Source organism: Schistocerca gregaria, chromosome 3 (assembly GCF_023897955.1).
Source record: "Schistocerca gregaria isolate iqSchGreg1 chromosome 3, iqSchGreg1.2, whole genome shotgun sequence".
Lineage (NCBI taxonomy): Eukaryota > Metazoa > Arthropoda > Insecta > Orthoptera > Acrididae > Schistocerca > Schistocerca gregaria.
Genome location: NC_064922.1, coordinates 407,701,748 through 407,721,037, shown reverse-complemented (window position 1 = coordinate 407,721,037; position 19,290 = coordinate 407,701,748). Strand labels below are relative to the sequence as shown.

Sequence of the window (19,290 nt, the reverse complement as noted above, 5' to 3'; positions counted from 1 at the left end):
CACCTAATAATCTTTTATATTTATTTCCCTCACATCTCATTTTAATGGCAACTACTGATACCTTCCACAAATCGTAAGTGCTTCTCATTTTCCCTCAAACTATCTCCTCAACTAAATGTTCACTGTCCATGATGGAACAAACCTTAAATGAATATTTCCTTCTTACCTAATTCCTTACTTCTTTCCTAATGCTTGGCACCATTTAGTCCACAAAATCAACTTCTTTCGACTTTACACTACATTTTAAGAGAGAATCTACTACTATTTCGTCAGACTATCTACATGCTAATCTCTATGTTTCTTCTTGATTTCTACACTTTCCCCATAACAAATTTCATCTGCAGAACAGTTACTTTAATTCTTACTTTATTGTTCTTTCTTCATAACTATCCTTTTAATCTTCTCAGAAAGCAACTTCTAAAACCGAATGTAACAGCAACACCAAATGTAGTGGGAAGAGGTAGAAGGTATTGTATTAAGACTCGTCTGAGCTTTCCAAATGATTTATTGTTTCCAACTACAGTGCCGTGTTCCCCTTCGTCTGCATTACCAGCTCTAGAAATGCTGAGGACGCCTCAGCGACCTCTCAAGCTCTCAGGTAATGTGTCTGCCTAGTATGGCCACAGTAATATGATGGCGTCAGGGCTGCACTGGCAGCCGACTCAGCAGCCTTCATCCTGCATTGCCTCCGCACTGCCTGCTGACAACTAAAAGGGGGCCCACGCCATGAGTCCCATCCAGCATGGCTTGGGTCGCAGCAACAACAAGTGATCTGGCAACTGAATCTGTGGCCCTCGCTGTAGATGTTTCCGGTGCATGTTGGGAGCCAACAAGACTGCCCACAGTAACGAGCCATGGTGTGGCCCACTGCTGGCTGGCTGCGGACCCTGTGTTGGCGTCAGAGTGTCGAACCAGTGACCCGCTGTGGACTGGAACGCTAGCGCGCCATCCGCTGCTGCGTGTAGCCGGTGCTGTGACACACCCCACCATCCAGGAGAGCTGCCACATTTGAATTCTTTGTTAGTGAATCGGTACTTATCTATATGCTGCTGTGCACCTCTGTTTTGCTAAACGCGTAGCTGAACATCACGTACTCATAACACTTAGGTTGTCCAGTAAGCCCCTTCTGCCTGTGACTTGCGCCACGCAAACCGCGACGTGTACTTTTTCCGGCGGTTCTTCGCTCCTGTGGCCTCTATTTTACTTCGCAACTGCTGGTGAGCGTAAATCACTGTACACAGGCCCGTGCCTTGCTGTAAATTGCATGCTCAGAAATATTGCACCAAAACTTTCTTTTCCTATCCCAAACTGTAGTGCCGCTACATTATTCCTTCCTCGAAAAGACCCAGTCCCTGGGTCGACCTTTTACTAACTCTTAACTTGTTTGGGTCGATACCTGTGACATATTTCCTTACTTTCAGAAAACTTAAATGTGGTCTAGATCCCCTTAAAACACATGACATGAATCAAAACGTAAAAATTCCTTACTGGAAGACCACTGTTCGATCAACCCCTTACCTACTTGTCTCACGCCCTCGGTATCCAATGCACTGGGACTTGGACTGCCCTTGGTTCCTCTTGGAACTGGCTCTCCGCCTGATCAGAATCAAAACAATGCACAACAAAGTTAAAGCTGTGATGACACTTGGCACCGAGGTGCCCAAAATGATCGTTATTTACCGTTGCCTTTCCCTATTCTGAGCGACATGTTGCACAAGCTGTGTGGCTGATATGCTCCCCTTTTGCACTAAAATGAACTGGTTTACAGATCTCAACAGACCTGGCTCGAAACTTTGATTTAAAGAGGTCAGTTTCTGATTTGGCAAAAACTCTAAAGTGGCTTCTGGGTAGTACAGATGTGGCTGCATAACATTCAGTTGCGTAACTCCTGAAATTTACGCTGGCAGGTGGAAGGTTGGTCCTATTATGTTACACGCAGTTTCATTGATTAAAATTCCTTTCCCTTCGAGCTCTATACGTTTTGCTTCTGCAAATACTCCCCGCTCAAAAAAACTTGATACTACTAACAAATTCTCGTAGGTGGAGAAGGTCCAATGCATCCCGACTTGTTGCAAGCTCAATTTTGGCTCCACAATGTCCCTTGGACAGTTTATTCATTTCCCCCTAGCTAAAAATAACTGCACTGTGCACGTGTCGGGATTGGTGCTTACCATACTGGTTGGACATAATGTTACCTTCCCTCTATGGCAGATTCGTAATACCTCCCTAGTCATCTCGGCATACCGGTTGCTAGCTACAGGAATCAGCTATACCTCCTTAGTTTTCACTTCCACAAACTTGCTCAACATTCTCCACTTCAGTGACCTGAGGACAGCTAACACCATCACCCTTCCTCCCTCTTCAAAATATCGCTGTCCCTAGCAGGCTCACAATACTCGAAAGCTACCACACATACGAAGATACAATGTCTAATTAATCTACACAACCCAGTAACACATAACAAGAAAACAAAAAACTACAAATGCTTTAGTACTTTGTGGATCGCAAAGCATACGGAACTTGATGCTGTACTCTGTCTTCCTGGTTTTCTCTGTGCTTAGCACCACTCTCTCTCTTTCTTCCTCTTTCGTACTGGTGACATGGCTGGAATCACATCCGGGTAACCCTTAAGTGGCCGTCAGCACCCAATGTGTACTATTGCTGTTCTAGTAGGTAGCTGAAACTTAACATTAACGGAGGATGTGGTTTCAACAACTTGGAATGGCCCTTGATACCTCGTGAAGAACTTATTCATTTTTCATTTCTACGTATAGCGGCTGGACACCATTACCCATTGCCGCAGTCTGTACTGCGGTGCACTTCCTTTCCGCTTCACTGCATCTTCCTGCCTTTCCAAGGCCTTTGTATTCGCCTATTGTACCCGTTTCCAAACATCCTGAATTGTCCTTGCAAATTCTCGTAAAGATTCATTGGTCCTTTCTTTCTGTAGCTTCGCTAAACCAAACGGTGACGGCATTTTTCGCCCGTACACTAGGTCATATGGAAACAAACCTGTATTTGTATGGATTTTTGCATTATATGCGCATACAATATGTTTCAAATACTCGTCCCACTGATGGAGATGAGAATCCACATAAAAACTCAGCATCTTCCTGATTGTTCTGTGTACCCATTCTGTCCTTCTGTTCGCCTGTGGATGCAACATGCTCAATCTCAACTTCTTTATGTTCAACAATTTACACAGTTCCTTCATTAAATCTGACATGAAGCTGATACCTTGGTCAGTAATTATTGTCTCCGGTACACCAAATTTCAAAATCCAGTGGTTTACTAAGGCTTGCGCGACCACTGCTGCCTGCCGATTTGGCATAACCACCATCTCCATATACCTCGAAAAATGGTCTATTATTGTCAGAACGAATCTGTTACCTGATGGTGTTCGCCTCAAAGGTCCTAAGACGTCAACATGTCGCTTCCGGCAATCGTTGTAGTGTATCTGTTTGCGACACAGATTTTCTCTCTACGCACGTGGTATACAATTCTTGATATACTGATCCACATATACTTTCCTACCCCTCCACTAATGCCTCTCCCCCACTCTCCTATTCGTCACTCTACACCCGCCATGACTAGGTAACACGTGTTCGTGTGTTTCCTTTAAAATCTTATCCCTCAGCTTCGCTGGCACTACTACCCTTGTTCCTAACATCGTTCCCCTGCATAGAAGACCGTCACATAAATATTAAATTATGGCTGTGTCTGATACAATTTACAATTGTTGTCCACATCCTGTAATTCATCCCATGCCGCTAGGTCATAATCAATGACTTCTACTTTCGCCGCCTTTCTACTCAGCGCATCCACATTACCGTTTGTGCACCGTCCTGTAGTCGACTACACTGAGCCTCACAGCCCATCTAGAGAGGCTAGTGGATGGATCTGTCAACCCCAACAACCACTTCAGTACAGCATGATCTGTCACTACACGGAATCTTCTCCCACGTAAATAACATTTAAAATATATGATTCCAAAGATTACGCTAAGCATCTCGCTCTCTTTTGTTGAGTAATTCCTCTCTGACGATTTCAGCTGCCTAGGCACATAGGCTACAAGATGTACCTCCCCATCAGTTTCCTGGTTTTCCCATCACTCTTTTGTCCACTCATATTTTACACCCTCCTGTAACAATTGCGTCAATGGCTCTGCTAAATCTGCAAAACCCTTCACGAACATTTGATAGAAATTGCAAATTCAGATGAATGACTGCACTTCCTTAACTGTTTTCGGTTCTGGAAAATCCTTTACTGCCTGTACCAACCTCCGATCTGTTCGCACTCTGTCCTTACTGATAATATGATCAAAATATTTTACTTATTCTAATGCAAAATGACACTTCTCCAGACTCAACGTCAAACAAGCTGCTCTTAACCTCAGAAAGACTTGCCTTAACCGCTGTGCTACATACTACTACATACCGTTGCCACATATTACTTGAAAACACTATAATGTCATCCAAATAGACCAGACACTGCCGTGGTTTCAGATCCCTCGAGACACTGTCTATCAACCGCTGAAACGTTGCAGGGACGTTCTTCAAACCGAATGGCATTCCGATGCACAGGTAATGGCCTCCAAGAGTAGATAAAGCAGTTTTTGGACGATCCTTTGGAGTCACCTCTAACTGATGATAACCACTTGTCAAATTCATAGCATAAAAGTACTGGCACCGTCCTAAGTGTCCAAAGTCTCCTCCGATATGTTTGGAATGGGGTATGCCTCCATTACTGTCTTATTATTGGGGTTATTGAGGTATCGGTAGTCACAACAGAACCTGTATTTCTTAGTTACATCCATAGATTTGTTAGGCACAACGACAATACCTGCTCCCCAGCAACTATTACTGTGCTCTATAATACAGTCTGCAAGCTGTTAATCAATAAAATCCTCCACAATCGGCTGCAAATACCTCTGTATTCTGTATGGTTTACGGTAAACAGGTGCTTCATTCCCTGTTGATGTCCTCTGTTGGTCTCCTATGTTGAACTAATGGAGTTGCTAGCAATGGCCCTTGTGGAAAAACAAATCCTTAAATTCCCACAAAATTCTTCCATATGCTCTCTTTCTCCTTCTTTCACAAGCTTAAATTTTGTCACGCAACGTAGTTCTATCGGCAGTTAGTGTTGGATGGCTTTGTCTACCTCTCGAACAATAGTCTTCGTCATCTGGCACATCCAGATTTGCTAGTAAAACTCCTTTCCTCAAATTCGCGTCTACAGCACTAAAATTATCCACGTTCACGGGAACTACTTGCCCGTCGTTCCCCTCCTGTACGTGTACAACACTAAGTTTCTCAAAACAATCCAATGGATCCCAAAATTCATTATCTCCAACGGTTCAATAACACATACCGTACCCATAGGTATTTTCGACTCCACTCTTACCCAAAGCGACTTCCTGCTGTCACCAGAAACACACTCATGCGAATTAAGCCTTAATGCTAATGAACACAGTTCAGTTGGTTTGTTCATTATGTTGAATGCCCCTCACAAAAGTTCTGCATTGACAACAGTTTCCCCTAGCTGAAATAACATCCCATCGAGTTCCACAGTTCGTTGTCCAAAGTCATTTTTGGCATGATGTTGATGCAAGAAATCTACTTCTAGAATCATGCCGCAGCCCTCGCTTTCCCATGGTACTACCTCCATGCACGCATGAAATCGCACTTTCCCTATGCAAAAGTCTGTTTCATTGACCCTAAAGGCGTCACCTCATTATCCCCCACTTCACATAACCTATAACGTGGTGGGTCTAGCTTCCTTCGTCAAATAAAACTCTTAGTAGCTACTGACACTTGCCCCGCTGTGTCAAACAAACTTTTAGTTCCTATGGATCCTAACACTGAACATTCCACCTCTGCATACGTATTTGTAGCACTGAAATTAAAAGGGAGCTCGCTTTGGTGGGTCTTGGGACGCCTCTACCCTTTAACGATTGTCCACCTCTACTAACTCCACTTCCCCATCCTCCATACTGCAACAGAACACTCGTGCTCATATGCCTTGCCAGAAAATGGAATAATCAAACTCACAACAGCTGGATCAGTTTCGTGCTGCAATATCCGAGGCAACAACGACTGATCCGATGCAGTTTCCCACTCACTTTTAGATGTTAATTCACTCCTCAACTGCGTATAGTCTGCTGTCAACTGTGATACCTTTTCCAACAAAATCCGTACTGCTTCTGGTTCCAACATACCTTGCTTTCCTGACTCTGCAATTGTGTTGCTTTCATTCCCCATTAATCCTGAAACGAAACAATTGAGTACAAAAATAACACGAATTCCTACATCTTTACCATCATCATAGTAACATCATGCTCAAACCAATACAAAAGTAACCAAATGTCACAAAAACAACACCTCACTGCCTGAAACACACTTATTCTGACAACAACAACAAAAAATGCCGATGCAAAACATCTACAATGGTCTGCATTGAGCTATAATCAAAAACACAAAAAGAAAGAAAAACTGCCCATCACTCAAAAGAAAACTGGTCAAAACTCATAACATCTTGTGACTGTATGGCAGGCAGTGGGCTCTAACATTGTACTGCACAGATAACATCCGCTATTCCGACACCAAATGTAGTGGCAACTTCTGACACCGAATGGGACCGCAACACAAAATGTAGTGGGAAGAGATATAAGTCACCGTATTAAGAATCTCTTGAACTTTCCAAGTCATTAATTGTTTCCAACTACAATGCTGCGTTCCCCTTGGTCTGCATTACTGGGTCCAGCAGTGCTGAGGATGCCACCTCAACAACCGGTCAACCAGTTTGCTAATTTGTCGGCCTTGTACAGCTTCAGTGATATGACGACGTCAGGGCTGCACAGGCAGCCGACTCAGCAGCCTTCGTCCTGTGCTGCCTCCACATGGCCTGCTGACAACTGCAAGGTGGAGCACGACGTGTGTCCCTGCGGCTTGGCTTGGGACGCGGCGACAACAAGCACTCACAATCCGGCATTTGAATCTGCGGCCCTTGCCTTGGATGTCTCTGGTGCGTGTTGGGAACCAACAAGAAAACCCGCAGTGGCGAGCCCTGGCGTGGCCCACCGCTGGCTGGCTGCAGACTCTGCATTGGCCTCAGAGCATCCATCGTGGACTGGAACACTGGCGCACCACCTTCTGCTATGTGTAGCCGGTGGTGTGACATGCCCCGCCATCCAAGATGTGGATGTAGATGTAGATCCAGGAGAGCTGCCACACTTGACTGCCTTATCAGTGACTCGGCAACTATTTATAAGCTGCTGTGCGTCTCTGTTTTGCTAAACGCGCCACTCCGCGTCACATACTCATAAGACGTACGTTGGTCTGTATGCCCGTTCTGCCCATGAGTTGCGCCATGCAAGCTGGTGCGTGTACTTTTTCCAGTTGTCCTATGCCCCTACGGCCTCTATTTTACTTCGTAATTGCTAGTGTGTGTAACTCACTCTAAACAGACCCATTCATGGCTTTAACTTGTACTCTCAGAAATATTGCACCAAAAAGGACTTTTCCTACCGTAAACCGTAGTGCTACTACAGACAAGTGCAAACTGAATAAACAGAATTTTTTATGCAGTTTCTTAACTTCCGTACTCTTTGACTACTGGATTTTTCTCTTGTTGGAATTTGGATATTTGATACAACTAATTTATCTTGTGGAGTTAAGATGTGCTGTTTTACGATTTATACAATTTCAAATGACTCACATGGTGCAAGACCAATATTTTTCCTGTTTTTGGGCAACCAGTTTCACTGCATTATCATGAATCACTTTACTTACATCCATAGGGCCTTTATATGCTGAAAAGAATTTATTACCTTGATGTTTTTTCATACTAGAGAGATGGTGGGTTTTCGCAAGTACTTTTTGACCTAGTGAAAATACTCTTGAGGTAGCCGTCTTGTCGACTCGGTTCTTTCTATTTAAAACTGCAGCATTCAAATTGCTCAGTGTCCATTTTACTAGATGTTGATGTTCGAGTACTGGTGAGGATTTTATTATTTTCCGGATAAGTCCCTGTCCTACATACATCATCTGACTTGAGTGTCAACACTGATGTTGCCAATGACGAATTATGCTCTTGGCATACCAATTTTCTCTCGGTATAAATAAACTACATCCTCCACAATTTGGTCATCATCAGTTTTTGTACACCTTCCTACATTAACTATTCAAAACTCTTGTTCCTCTTTATCGGACGATTCCCAGTCAATTGTCTCCCAGCATGCTCGTATTTGTATCTGATCACCCCCTAAACCTACTCATCTACTTTTTATAACATATGAAATCTGTCATGTCAGGTGCGAAATTGACATTTATGCAATCTGCTACTTTACACACGTCCTTTAGGAGCGTCAGATATCACTTCTGTTTTAGTTGTTGACATTCCATAGATTGCTATGTACTGTGACCTTACCGACGGGAATCACTAACCCAGTCGCACGACTGGAAATTTACTCCTTACACACATAAATCGTTTAGAAGTCTCTTATGAGAGATGATGTCGAAAGGCCTCTGTGAATCTAGTAATATGGAGTCAATCTCAGATCCTGAGTCGATAGCAGTCACTACTTCGTCTGAATAAGGACATAGTTTGAAAAGAACGATATTATCTGACTCAGTGCTGACTCTAAGTGTCAGCAAACCATTAGTTTCGAGGTAAGGTAATTCATAATAATGACAGAAACACAGCAATCAGTCGCAGTTCCACTGGTCTTTTATGATGGTTGCATATCCAGATATCAGCTATAAATAGCCATCTTCAGTGCTGAAAAACAAGAAAATTACAGAATCAGAATTGATTATATAAACATTAAGTAAAACACCAGGTTATCCAACAGAAATGATTCAGTTTAGTCGACATACGACTGAGTGAGTCACAGTTCTCCGAAATCACAGCAGTACGTATTCCCATATGACTTTACCTGGTGTATAGGGGAAAGGAAATTGAGGTTGTTGTTTGCAGCAAACACCGCAGTTACGGTTTGCTTTATGTAGTGTAAATAATGCCCTTTCAGCCCACAAACTAGCTAACTCAGTTACGTTCCGATATGGGAGTTATAAACCCTTTTTTAATAAAATTATAAAGTTTATCAGCACATCGCCTTTACAATACATCAAGAAACGCCGATTTACAAAGTGTTTATTCATATGTCAGTGGTGAAGTGATCCAACAAATCTTATGCAATAGATCTTCCACATCTACATCCATACTCCGCAAGCCACCAGACGTCGTGTGGCGGAGGATACCTTGAGTACCTTATCGGTTCTCCCCTCTATTCCAGTCTCGTATTGTTCGTGGAAAGAAGGATTGTCGGTATGCCTCTGTGTGGGATCTAATCTCTCTGATTATATCCTCGTGGTCTCTTCGCGAGATATACGTAGGAGAGAGCAATATACTGCTTGACTTCAGTGAAGGTATGTTCTCGAAACTTCAACAAAAGTCCGTACCAAGCTACTGAGCGTTTCTCCTGCAGAGTCTTCCACTGGAGTTTGTCTATCATCTCCTTAACGCTTTCGCAATTACTGTATGATCCCGTATCGAAGCGCGCTGCTCTCCGTTGGATCTTCTCTATCTCTTCTAACAACCCTATCTGGCACGGTACCCCACACTGGTGAGCAGTATTCAAGTAGTGGGTAAACACGTGAACTGTATCCTACTTCCTTTGTTTTTGGATTGCATTTCCTTAGGATTCTTCCAATGAATCTCAGCCTGGCTTCATTCCATTTTAAATCACTCCTAATGCGTATTCCCCGGTAATTTATGGAATTAACTGTTTTCAGTTGCTGACCTGCTATATTGTTGCTAAATGATAAGGAATCTTTCTTTCTATGTATCCGCAGCACATTACACTTGTCTACATTGAGATTCAATCGCCATTCCCCGCACCATCCGTCAATTCGCTTCAGATCCTCCTGCTTTTCAGTACAATTTACCATTGTTACAACCTCTCGATATGCCACAGCATCATCCGCAAAAAGCCTCAGTGAACTTCCGATGTTATCCTCAAGGTCATTTATGTATATTGTGAATAGCAATGGTCCTACGACACTCCCCTGCGGCACACCTAAAATCACTCTTACTTCGGAAGACTTCTCTCTACTGAAAATGACATGACGCGTTCTGCTATCTAAGGACTCTTCAATCCAATCACACAATTGGTCTGATAATCCATAAGCTCTTACTTTGTTCATTAAACTACTGTGGGGAACTGTATCGAACGCCTTGCGAAAGTCAAGAAACGCGGCATCTACCTGGGAACCCGTGTCTATCGCCCTCTGAGTCTCGTGGACGAATAGCACGAGCTGGGTTTCACACGATCGTCTTTTTCGAAACCGATGCTGATTCCTACAGAGTAGATTTCTAGTCTCCTGAAAGGTCATTATACTCTAATATAATACGTGTTCCAAAATTCTACAACTGATCGACGTTAGAAATATAGGTCTATAGTTCCGCACATCTGTTCGACGTCGCTTCTTGAAGACGGGGATGACCTGTGCCCTTTTCCAATCTTTTTGTACCCCACGCTCTTCTAGAGACCTACGGTACACCGCTGCAAGAAGGGGCAAGTTCCTTCGCGTACTCTGTGTAAAATCGAACTGGTATTCCATCAGGTCCAGCGTCCTTTCGTCTTTTGAGCGATCTTAATTGTTTCTCTATCCCTCTGTCGTCCATTTCGATAATTACCATTTTGTCTACAGAAGGAACTACAGTGCAGTCTTCCTCTGTAGAACAGCTTTGGAAAAAGAGATTTAGTGTTTCGGCTTTTAGTCTGTCATCCTCTGTTTCAGTATCATTTTGGTCACAGAGTGTCTGGACATTTTGTTTTGATATACCTACTGCTTTGACATTTTCTTTGGGTTTTCTGACAAGTCAGTACATAGAACTTTACTTTCAAATTCATTGAACGCCTCTCGCATAGCCCTTCTCACAATACATTTCGCTTCGCCAAATTTTTTTTGTCTGCAAGGCTTTGGCTATATTTATGTTTGCTGTGAAGTTCCCTTTGCTTCCGCAGCAGTTTTCTAACTCGGTTATTGTACCACGGTGGCTCTTTTCCATCTCCTACGATCTTGCTTGGCTCATAATCTAATGCCTATTGTATGATGGTTTTGAACTTTGTCCACTGATCGTCAACACTATCTGTAGTTGAGACAAAACTTTTGTGTTGAGCCGCCAAGTACTCTGAAATCTGCTTTTTGACGCTTTCGCTAAACAGAAAAATCTTCCTACCTTTTTTAATATTTCTATTTACAGCTGAAATCATCGACGCAGTAACCGCTTTATGATCGCTGATCCCCTGTTCTGCGTTAACTGTTTCAAATAGTTCGGGTGTGTTTGTCACCAGAAGATCTAATATGTTATCGCAAAGAGTCGGTTCTTTGTTTAACTGCTCAAGGTAGTTTTCAGATAAAGCACTTAAAAAAAGTTTCTCTGACTTCTTTGTCCCTGCCACCCGTTATGAACGTTTGAGTCTCCCAGTCTATATCCGGAAAATTAAAATCTACTCAAAATATTTTCCAAATTTTCCTTCAGGTGCTCTGCCACAACAGCTGCTGAGCCAGGGGGCCTAAAGAGGCATCTAATTACCATGTTTGAGCCTGCTTTAACCGTGACCGTCACCCAAATTATTTCACACTTCGGATCTAAACCAATTTCATTCAATACTATAGCACTTTTTATCGCTATAAACACACCTCCTCCTTCACTGTCCTGCCTGTCTCTCCGGTATACATTCCAATCTGAGTTTAAAATTTCATTACTGTTTACATCTGGTTTTAGCCAACTTTCTGTCCCTAGTACTATGTGGGCATTTTGACCGTTTATTAATGAGAGCAGTCCTGGGACCTTTCTATCGACGCTCCGGCAGTTTACTATTACCACATTAATATTGTTATTCCCTGTTGCGTTTTGCCAACTACCAGCTTGCCGCGTCTCAGGAGGCGTCTTGTCGGGCCTAGGGAGGGAATTCTCTAACCTAAAAACCCACACGTGGACTCCACACGTATTCCGCTACCATTGTAGCCGCTTCCTGCGTGTGGTGCACGCCTGACTTCAGGGGGACCCTTCATTTCTCCACCCTATAGCGGAGGTCGAGAAATTTGCACCCCAGATCTCCGCAGAATCGTCTGAGCCTCTGGTTTAAGCCTTCCACTCGTCTCCAAACCAGAGGACCGCGATCGGTTCTGGGAACGATACTACAAATAGTTAGCTTAAATTCCACCCCGCGAGCGAGGCTTTCCGTCTTCACCAACTCCGCCAATCGCCTGTATGAACTGAAGATGACCTCTGAACCCAGACGGCAGGAGTCATTGTTGCCGACATGAGCAACAATTTGTAGTTGGGTACACCCAGTGCTCTCTATCGCCACCGGCAGGGCGTCCTCCATGTATCGGGTGAGACCCCCTGGCAAGCAGACAGAGTGAACACTGGCCTTCTTCCCCAACCTTTCCGCTATTACCCTAAGGCGCTCCATCACCCCCCTAACGTTGGAGCCCCCAATCACTAATAAACCCCTCCCCCGTGTACCTGCTCGGATCTTGCTGAAGGAGCGGCCACATGTCCACTCACAGGCAGAGCGGGCGATGCCACACGGCCAGACTTCGCATTGACCCTCCGCCTCGTACGCCGCGAACGCCGCTGAACGCGCCGGACCAACCGCGCCCGGTACCCGCGAAGATGTCTCGACAGCAGGGACCGTGGGTGAAGCATGTAACACCTGGGGTGTACCTTGCGACGCACCAGGCTCCCCACTGCCGCTACACTCCGAGGCAGCAGCCTGAAGACGGGTGACCGTAGCCATCAACACGCTCAGGTGTTCGCGAACAGTGGCCAGCTCTCCTGCGTCCGTACACAGCAGTCACAAATCCTATCCATCCTAAGAAATCAATTTACTGTAGAGAGTTAATCAAATTTTAAGTAGACTGCTAATTCACTAAAGGCGGCTGATAGCTGATAAACTGTGGTTACTGGACACTTCTTGTTGAAAATAATGAAAATAGCACTACCTGTCTTTGGACTGTATTCAAAACAAACACTAGCACTACAGACACTATGGCTGACTAAAGGGACTCTCTCTGACTGTATTCAAAACAAACACAAAATCTATGGCACACTGTTACCAGCACTCGACAATTAAAGCTGCCTAAAAGCAAAAACACATGGAAGAAGAAATGACAAGTAAGAAAAATACAGTTAATACTTAAATTAACGTAGCTCGCTACACAGTAGACGTGACACAGGTGGCAGTTACGACGACACACCCATTAGCCGGCCACTGTGGACGAGAGGCTCTAGGCGCTTCAGTCCGGAACCGCGCTGTTACTACTGTCGCAGGTTCGAATCCTGCCTCAGGCATGGATGTGTGTGATGTCCTTAGGTTGGTTAGGCTTAAGTAGTTGTAAGTCTAGGGGACTGGTGACCTCAGATGTTAAGTCCATAGTCGTTGGAGTCATCATTAATTGTTTCGTACAACTGTCCGCTATAGAACTGTTATACCACAAGCGAAATAAAAAATTTGGAGATCGTTTTTATAAAATAGTTACATACAAATTGTTATTTGCCAAAAGCTAATTTTATTTAATAAAAAACGGTTTTAAACTACTGTATAGGAAAGTAACTGGGTTAGTTGGATTTTGGGCTGAAAGGGCGTTACTTACACTACATGATGCAAACTGAGGCTGCTGTAATTGTTGTAAACAACAACCTCAGGATTCTTCTGCCCGTACACTAGTAAAGCCATATGGTGGCATGTACTGCTGGGAGTCTGTTGTATTATAAATCACTCAAATTGTATGTTGGCTGAAACTGGTTCAAATGGTTCAAATGGCTCTGAGGACTATGGGACCTAACATCTCAGATCATCAGTCCCCTAAACGTAGAGCTGCTTAAACCTAACTAACCTAAGGACATCACACACATCCATGCCCGAGGCAGGATCCGAGCCTGCGATCGAAGCGGTCGCGCGGTTCCAGACTGAAGCGCCTAGAACCGCTCGGCTACCAGCGGCCGGCAGCATATGGTCCTTTCTATTGGATAACGTGGTGTTTTTTATGGTTTTATTCAAATCAATCCTGATTCTGTAATTTGCTTGTATTTTTCCACTGAAGATGGTTATTTATAGCTGAAATATGAACATGCAAGAATAATAAAAATCCAGTAGTATTGCGCGTGATTGCTATGTTACTGTCCTTCCTTATAATGCAGTATACAGTCACTGTGCACAATGTTTTCTCATGGAGACGGAGATGGTAATTCATGATATTAGAACACCGCATATTTTGCAAACTCCTACGGCAAATGGGCGACGCCAACATTTGTTTGCAATTAATCGCATTTCTCCTATTTCATTTCTTGATTATTAGCATGATCTGTGAAACTTTCCAGTCGATAGGTAATATAAAGTGACCGTTAGACACGTTTAAAATTGATGTTATTAAACAAACGATAGAAATTAGAATGTGCATTATTACTAGACTATAGATAAGTGTTAAGCACTCAACTGGGCGTGGAAGCTGGCGCTTGATAGTTAATGACTACTGAGGCATGTGTCCCATATTTTTCATCGTTATGAGGACAATGACGGTACCGACAACATATCATCGTTGAGTTGGTAGTTGATGGTTGCAGACAAAACATCACTTTTACAGTATTCTACTGAAGTCAGTTAATAATTATTGGTCACTGATGTAGACACGACTGAATTACAGTTCCTTAGCATCAGTTAAGACTAGAAGATGAGTACTGAGTCAGCGAAACTGGTTGCAGTAAAGTAAAATAACATCATTATGACGGCTGCAGGTGTTTCCTTTTATTATGTATCATCGTTGGCGTTGATGTAATCTCTGATCGCCAACAGAGATTACTAATAACTGTGGAAAGAGCATAGCGTACTGCCTGAGTGTGTGACAAACATCGAAGCGAGTCACTTGACGCTTATATGACACTATTGTTTACATTTCATACCAACATCCGAACTGTGTTATTCCACGTATTTGCTCTCTTTTGACCCGTTTATGTATTATTAACTGCAACGGTGCTGGCACGAATGAAATTCGAAATACGTCACAGGGCGAAAAGTTACCTTTCATAGGTAAATACTACAAATATCGAGCTATAGCCATCATACCTTTAAGAGGTGGTTTGCGTAATGAAAAATGTCGATACACAGTATAATAAATTCCATAGGGCTAATTACCCGAGTGTACGGCCATGTCTTTTGTGATAAATTCGGTTCTGTGGTAAAGTGCAGCCAGTCAGTACGCAGAATGTATGCACATTTTGAGCAATATTCACCTGAGGAGTAGATTTATATTTGACAGTCCTTCGTATGAATCAGTTTTTCAAAACAGTGTTCTTGATTTACAATAGTGATAAAGTCCTCGATTCGTGTGACTGATTATGTGTGACTAGTGTTTCAGTTTCCCTAAGGATGAAAAGGTTCTAACAGGAAGTGAAAACACAAAAAAACCTTCCAGCTGCCATCAGCCACGGTGCGGTGCATGTTTCAAGAAGCCGCTCGCCTGAAAGGCAGTATACCAGGACACTATTTTCTACCTGGTGTAACAAGAAAAGTGATTCACCCAAATACACGAAACGCTTACACTCATCCAGATTCCAATCTCTATAATCCCGTCGTAACTGTCGACAGAGAAACACACTGGGGTTTTCTCCTGCGGAGCATAAGATTCAAGTACGTGGTCTGAACGATGCGTTCCGAAAACTTTGCGCTTACACCAGCACTATAATCATCAATTCTACCACAGAGTGCACAAGCCTCGGTCTCTACGTTCTACGAAGACGCATCGACATCCAGCTCTGTGTCGCGTCGTAATGCCACCTCCCTTCAAACACTTCCATAGCTTGAAATGAAACTTCCTGGCAGATTAAAACTGTGTGCCGGACCGACACTCGAAATCGGGACCCTGCCTTTCGCGGGCATGTGCTTTACCAACTGAGCTACCCAAGCAAGACTCACGCCTCGTCCTCTTCTGCCAGTACCTCGTCTCCTACCTTCCAAACTTTAGAGAAGCTCTCCTGCGAACCTTCTAGTCGATGGGCACTAAAATTGTCGTCAGAAAAAGGATTTTGGTCCGTATTTACAATCTGCCGGTTTAATTAAAATAGTCGAAAACTTGTAACATAATATTATGAAACCAAATTTGTACCATAAATATATTACCAACATTTCGTGGCTATGAACAATAAATTCACGTGAATACAAGAAATCGCAAACAGTTACTTTTAGAATTATTTGTTTTCTTCCTCCAACCAGCTTTCGAACCTTTTCGGTGTAATCATCATACAGAGCACATAAATGTTACATGTGTATTTCTGCAATGTGATGCTGGATACTGATTGTGCAACAAGAAAGTAGATAAAAAGAGTTTTAATGTATAGCTGAAGGGTTAGTTAGGTGGCGAGTTATTTCGACTGCAATTAAAATCCGCTTAACAGATTTCTTTTTAACTGCCTGTTGGTCACGTATTAATCATTTTTAACTATTCAGTAAATTTAAATACTGGTTGTCATCATATATGCGCCAGGATTCAAAGTGTGTTGCGCCACTGACGTACACTGCGAAACAAATAATTATACGAATGGGACGCAAATTGGTAAATGTGGTGGTAAAGTACAGGCAAACGAATGATTACAATTTCTGAAAAGTTGGGTGATTTATTCGAGAAAAAGAGCTTTACAAATTGAACAAGTCAGTAAAACGTTAGTCCACCTCTGGTGTATGCAAACACGTCTTCGCCGGTCTTCGGGGCTCAGTTCGAAGCGGGACTCATCACTAAAGAGAATTCTACTCCACTAAATGAGATTCCAGACCGAAGACGTGTCTGGAGACACCGCGGACAGCGGTGTGATACCAACCTGACTATCGACAGCCATACGGCCGGACAAACAGGAGTGATGGCCTCGGATGTGATTTAATTTCATCAGCGGAACCCTTACAGCACATCGGTACATCGGTTTTATTCTAGGCCTTGCTGCCGTTCATGGCGACCCATCGTGATCTTGCATTTCACTAAGGTTACTGCCAAAAAATACCTTCACTGTCAAGGTATTCCCAATTAATAACGTTTGAACTGAGAACTTTTGGATCGTTATGGGTAGGCCCCTCCAACCATGTCGCAAATTTGAATATCCAACAACTCTGTCAGTCAGCGTCTAGCGGAATAACTGTTGTATAAGAGATAGGAGTGGACCATCACATCATTGGAAATTTGTGGTAAGATCTTATGCGACCAAACTGCTGAGGTCATCGGTCGCTAGGCTTACACACTACTTAATCTATTTGCTCTATGGACAACACACACACTCATGCCCTAGGGCGGACTCTAACCTCTCAAAGCAGGGCGCTGCACGAAGCGTGACAAGTTGCCCTAGACCACGACGCCACCCCGGTCAGCCCGCAAACTTGACATGCTCAGGGTGAAGCTCTTTGACCCGCCAGCTTAGCCGAGAGCGCTAATGCGCTGCTTCCTGGACTCGGGTAGGCGCCGGCCTCGGATCGAATCATCCTAGCGGATTGACGAGGCTGGCCGGTGTGCAAGCCAGCCTTGATGTGATTTTTAGGCGCTTTTCCTCATCCCCCTAGGTCAATACCGGTCTGGTCCCCACGTTCCGCCTCAGTTACACGCCTTGCAGACACTTGCAAAACGTCCGCACTCTCTCATAGTTTACTGTGACAGACTACTGTGGTGCACTCATTCTGTCCCGGGGGAGGGGAGGGGGGGGGATGTCGGTGTTGTCATTGCAGCGCAGCCCCCTGGTGCCGCAAACTGTCCGTTAGGGCATATTTCAGGCGTCAGAGTGGATCCGTGCCTGCGAAAGCACGTATTAGATATTTCAAAATATCCAGGTGGGCAAGTCGGAGACGTGTGCGTACGGGGTGGCGCCAGGAGGGGCATCTGGCCACCCATGAAAATTAACCACGCCAAATCCATTCTAACTATGCTGACCCTGCGCCACATGCAGGACAAAGGCAGTAGCAAAAGAAGAAAAAAGAAAGTTTGTGGAAGCACTTTCACCTCAATAATTAATTTATTTCTTAAAACTGATTTTCCTGAAATTTTAATCATTTGTTTGTCTGTACATGTACATCACATGTATATCCTATTCAGATAATTCCTTCGTGGTTTGTTGTTCTTATTTTTTCTTAATATGTGTATCGTCAGTCGAGGATGTAACATATTTTCCTCAGAAAGATGAATTTTTTTGGTGACAGAGGCAGTACCAAGATAACGCTACGGAAATAATGGCGTAAATACTGCGTGCCGCATTTGAAGACGTGCCTCAAAAGTTTGTAAAAAGCAGTTTGTTCAAATAAGCAACTACTTCAAAAAGTAACTGGTTGGAGTGGGACGTATTCGTATTCAATACCCTTCAATGCGTTCTAGAACATTTATAACAGATAAGCTTAACAAATGAATCCATTTAAATGTACGCTAACCTACCAATGCTACAAACATGTGCAAAAATTTAATTACGATTCGCTACCTCTATAGTCAATATTTCGCATGAGACACACCTTTGATATCTTCCATTATTGGTAACAAAGTCTAAATAATAGTATTAATTATTACTATTATTTATTTTATTACACTATAATACAATACGTCTAGTCGGTAACACTACCTGATGAGGTGTCGGTGTTGTCATTGCGGCACAGCCCCCTGGTGCCGCAAACTGTCCGTTAGGGCATATTTTAGGCGTCAGAATGGATCCGTACCTGCGAACGCAAGTATCAGATATTTCAAAATATCCAGGTGGGCAAGTCGGAGGTGCGTGCGTGGTGGTGAAAGTGCAGAGCGCCATCACGAGTAGAAGGAGGAGGGCACGACGCATATCTGACGCACGAACTCTACCGGTGCGCCGGCTGCACTCTCTGTGCTGGCTCACTGCCCGCGCTCTCGCCTTTTATATTTCACTTTGCCGGCCTTGAGCGTAATAAGCAGTTTCTGAATCCTCTGGTTCGGCGTGAACAGCACAGCTTCTAAGTAACAAACATGTTTTCATTGCTTTTAACTGTTTGCTGGAAATCCCTCCGAAGAGTCTAACCTTGACCTTTGTAGGTTAAGACATCATCAGCACGCTTCCATTCAAAAAGTGACCCGTACACCAACAAAGTACTCTCGTCCTGTACTAGGTGATAAAAAGGGGTGGTGAAGGATGGGAAAAGGAACACAGGTGTCAGTTTCGCCGTGAATGATGGAATAATTCTGAAGAACGACTCTGGCTACACTTAGTGCTAGTCACAAGCTGTTGCTTGTT

General features: G+C 43.6%; 1 protein-coding gene across 2 annotated transcripts; it reads right to left on the bottom strand.

The window, feature by feature from the left end:
• Window positions 1–493: 493 nt before the first annotated feature.
• Window positions 494–18,911, bottom strand: LOC126354297 (uncharacterized). Of its 2 annotated transcripts, XR_007565289.1 has the most exons (3): window positions 18,655–18,911; window positions 6,218–6,265; window positions 494–999 (listed from the first exon to the last, which is right to left on the bottom strand). XR_007565289.1 is itself a non-coding variant. In XM_050003849.1 (2 exons), exons 1-2 carry the CDS (start codon window positions 18,862–18,864, stop codon window positions 673–675), a joined length of 537 nt encoding a protein of 178 aa, XP_049859806.1. In that variant the 5' UTR covers window positions 18,865–18,911; the 3' UTR covers window positions 494–672. The 2 variants fall into 2 exon arrangements, 1 of the variants encoding a protein (XP_049859806.1); XM_050003849.1 differs by lacking the exon at window positions 6,218–6,265.
• Window positions 18,912–19,290: the final 379 nt, after the last annotated feature.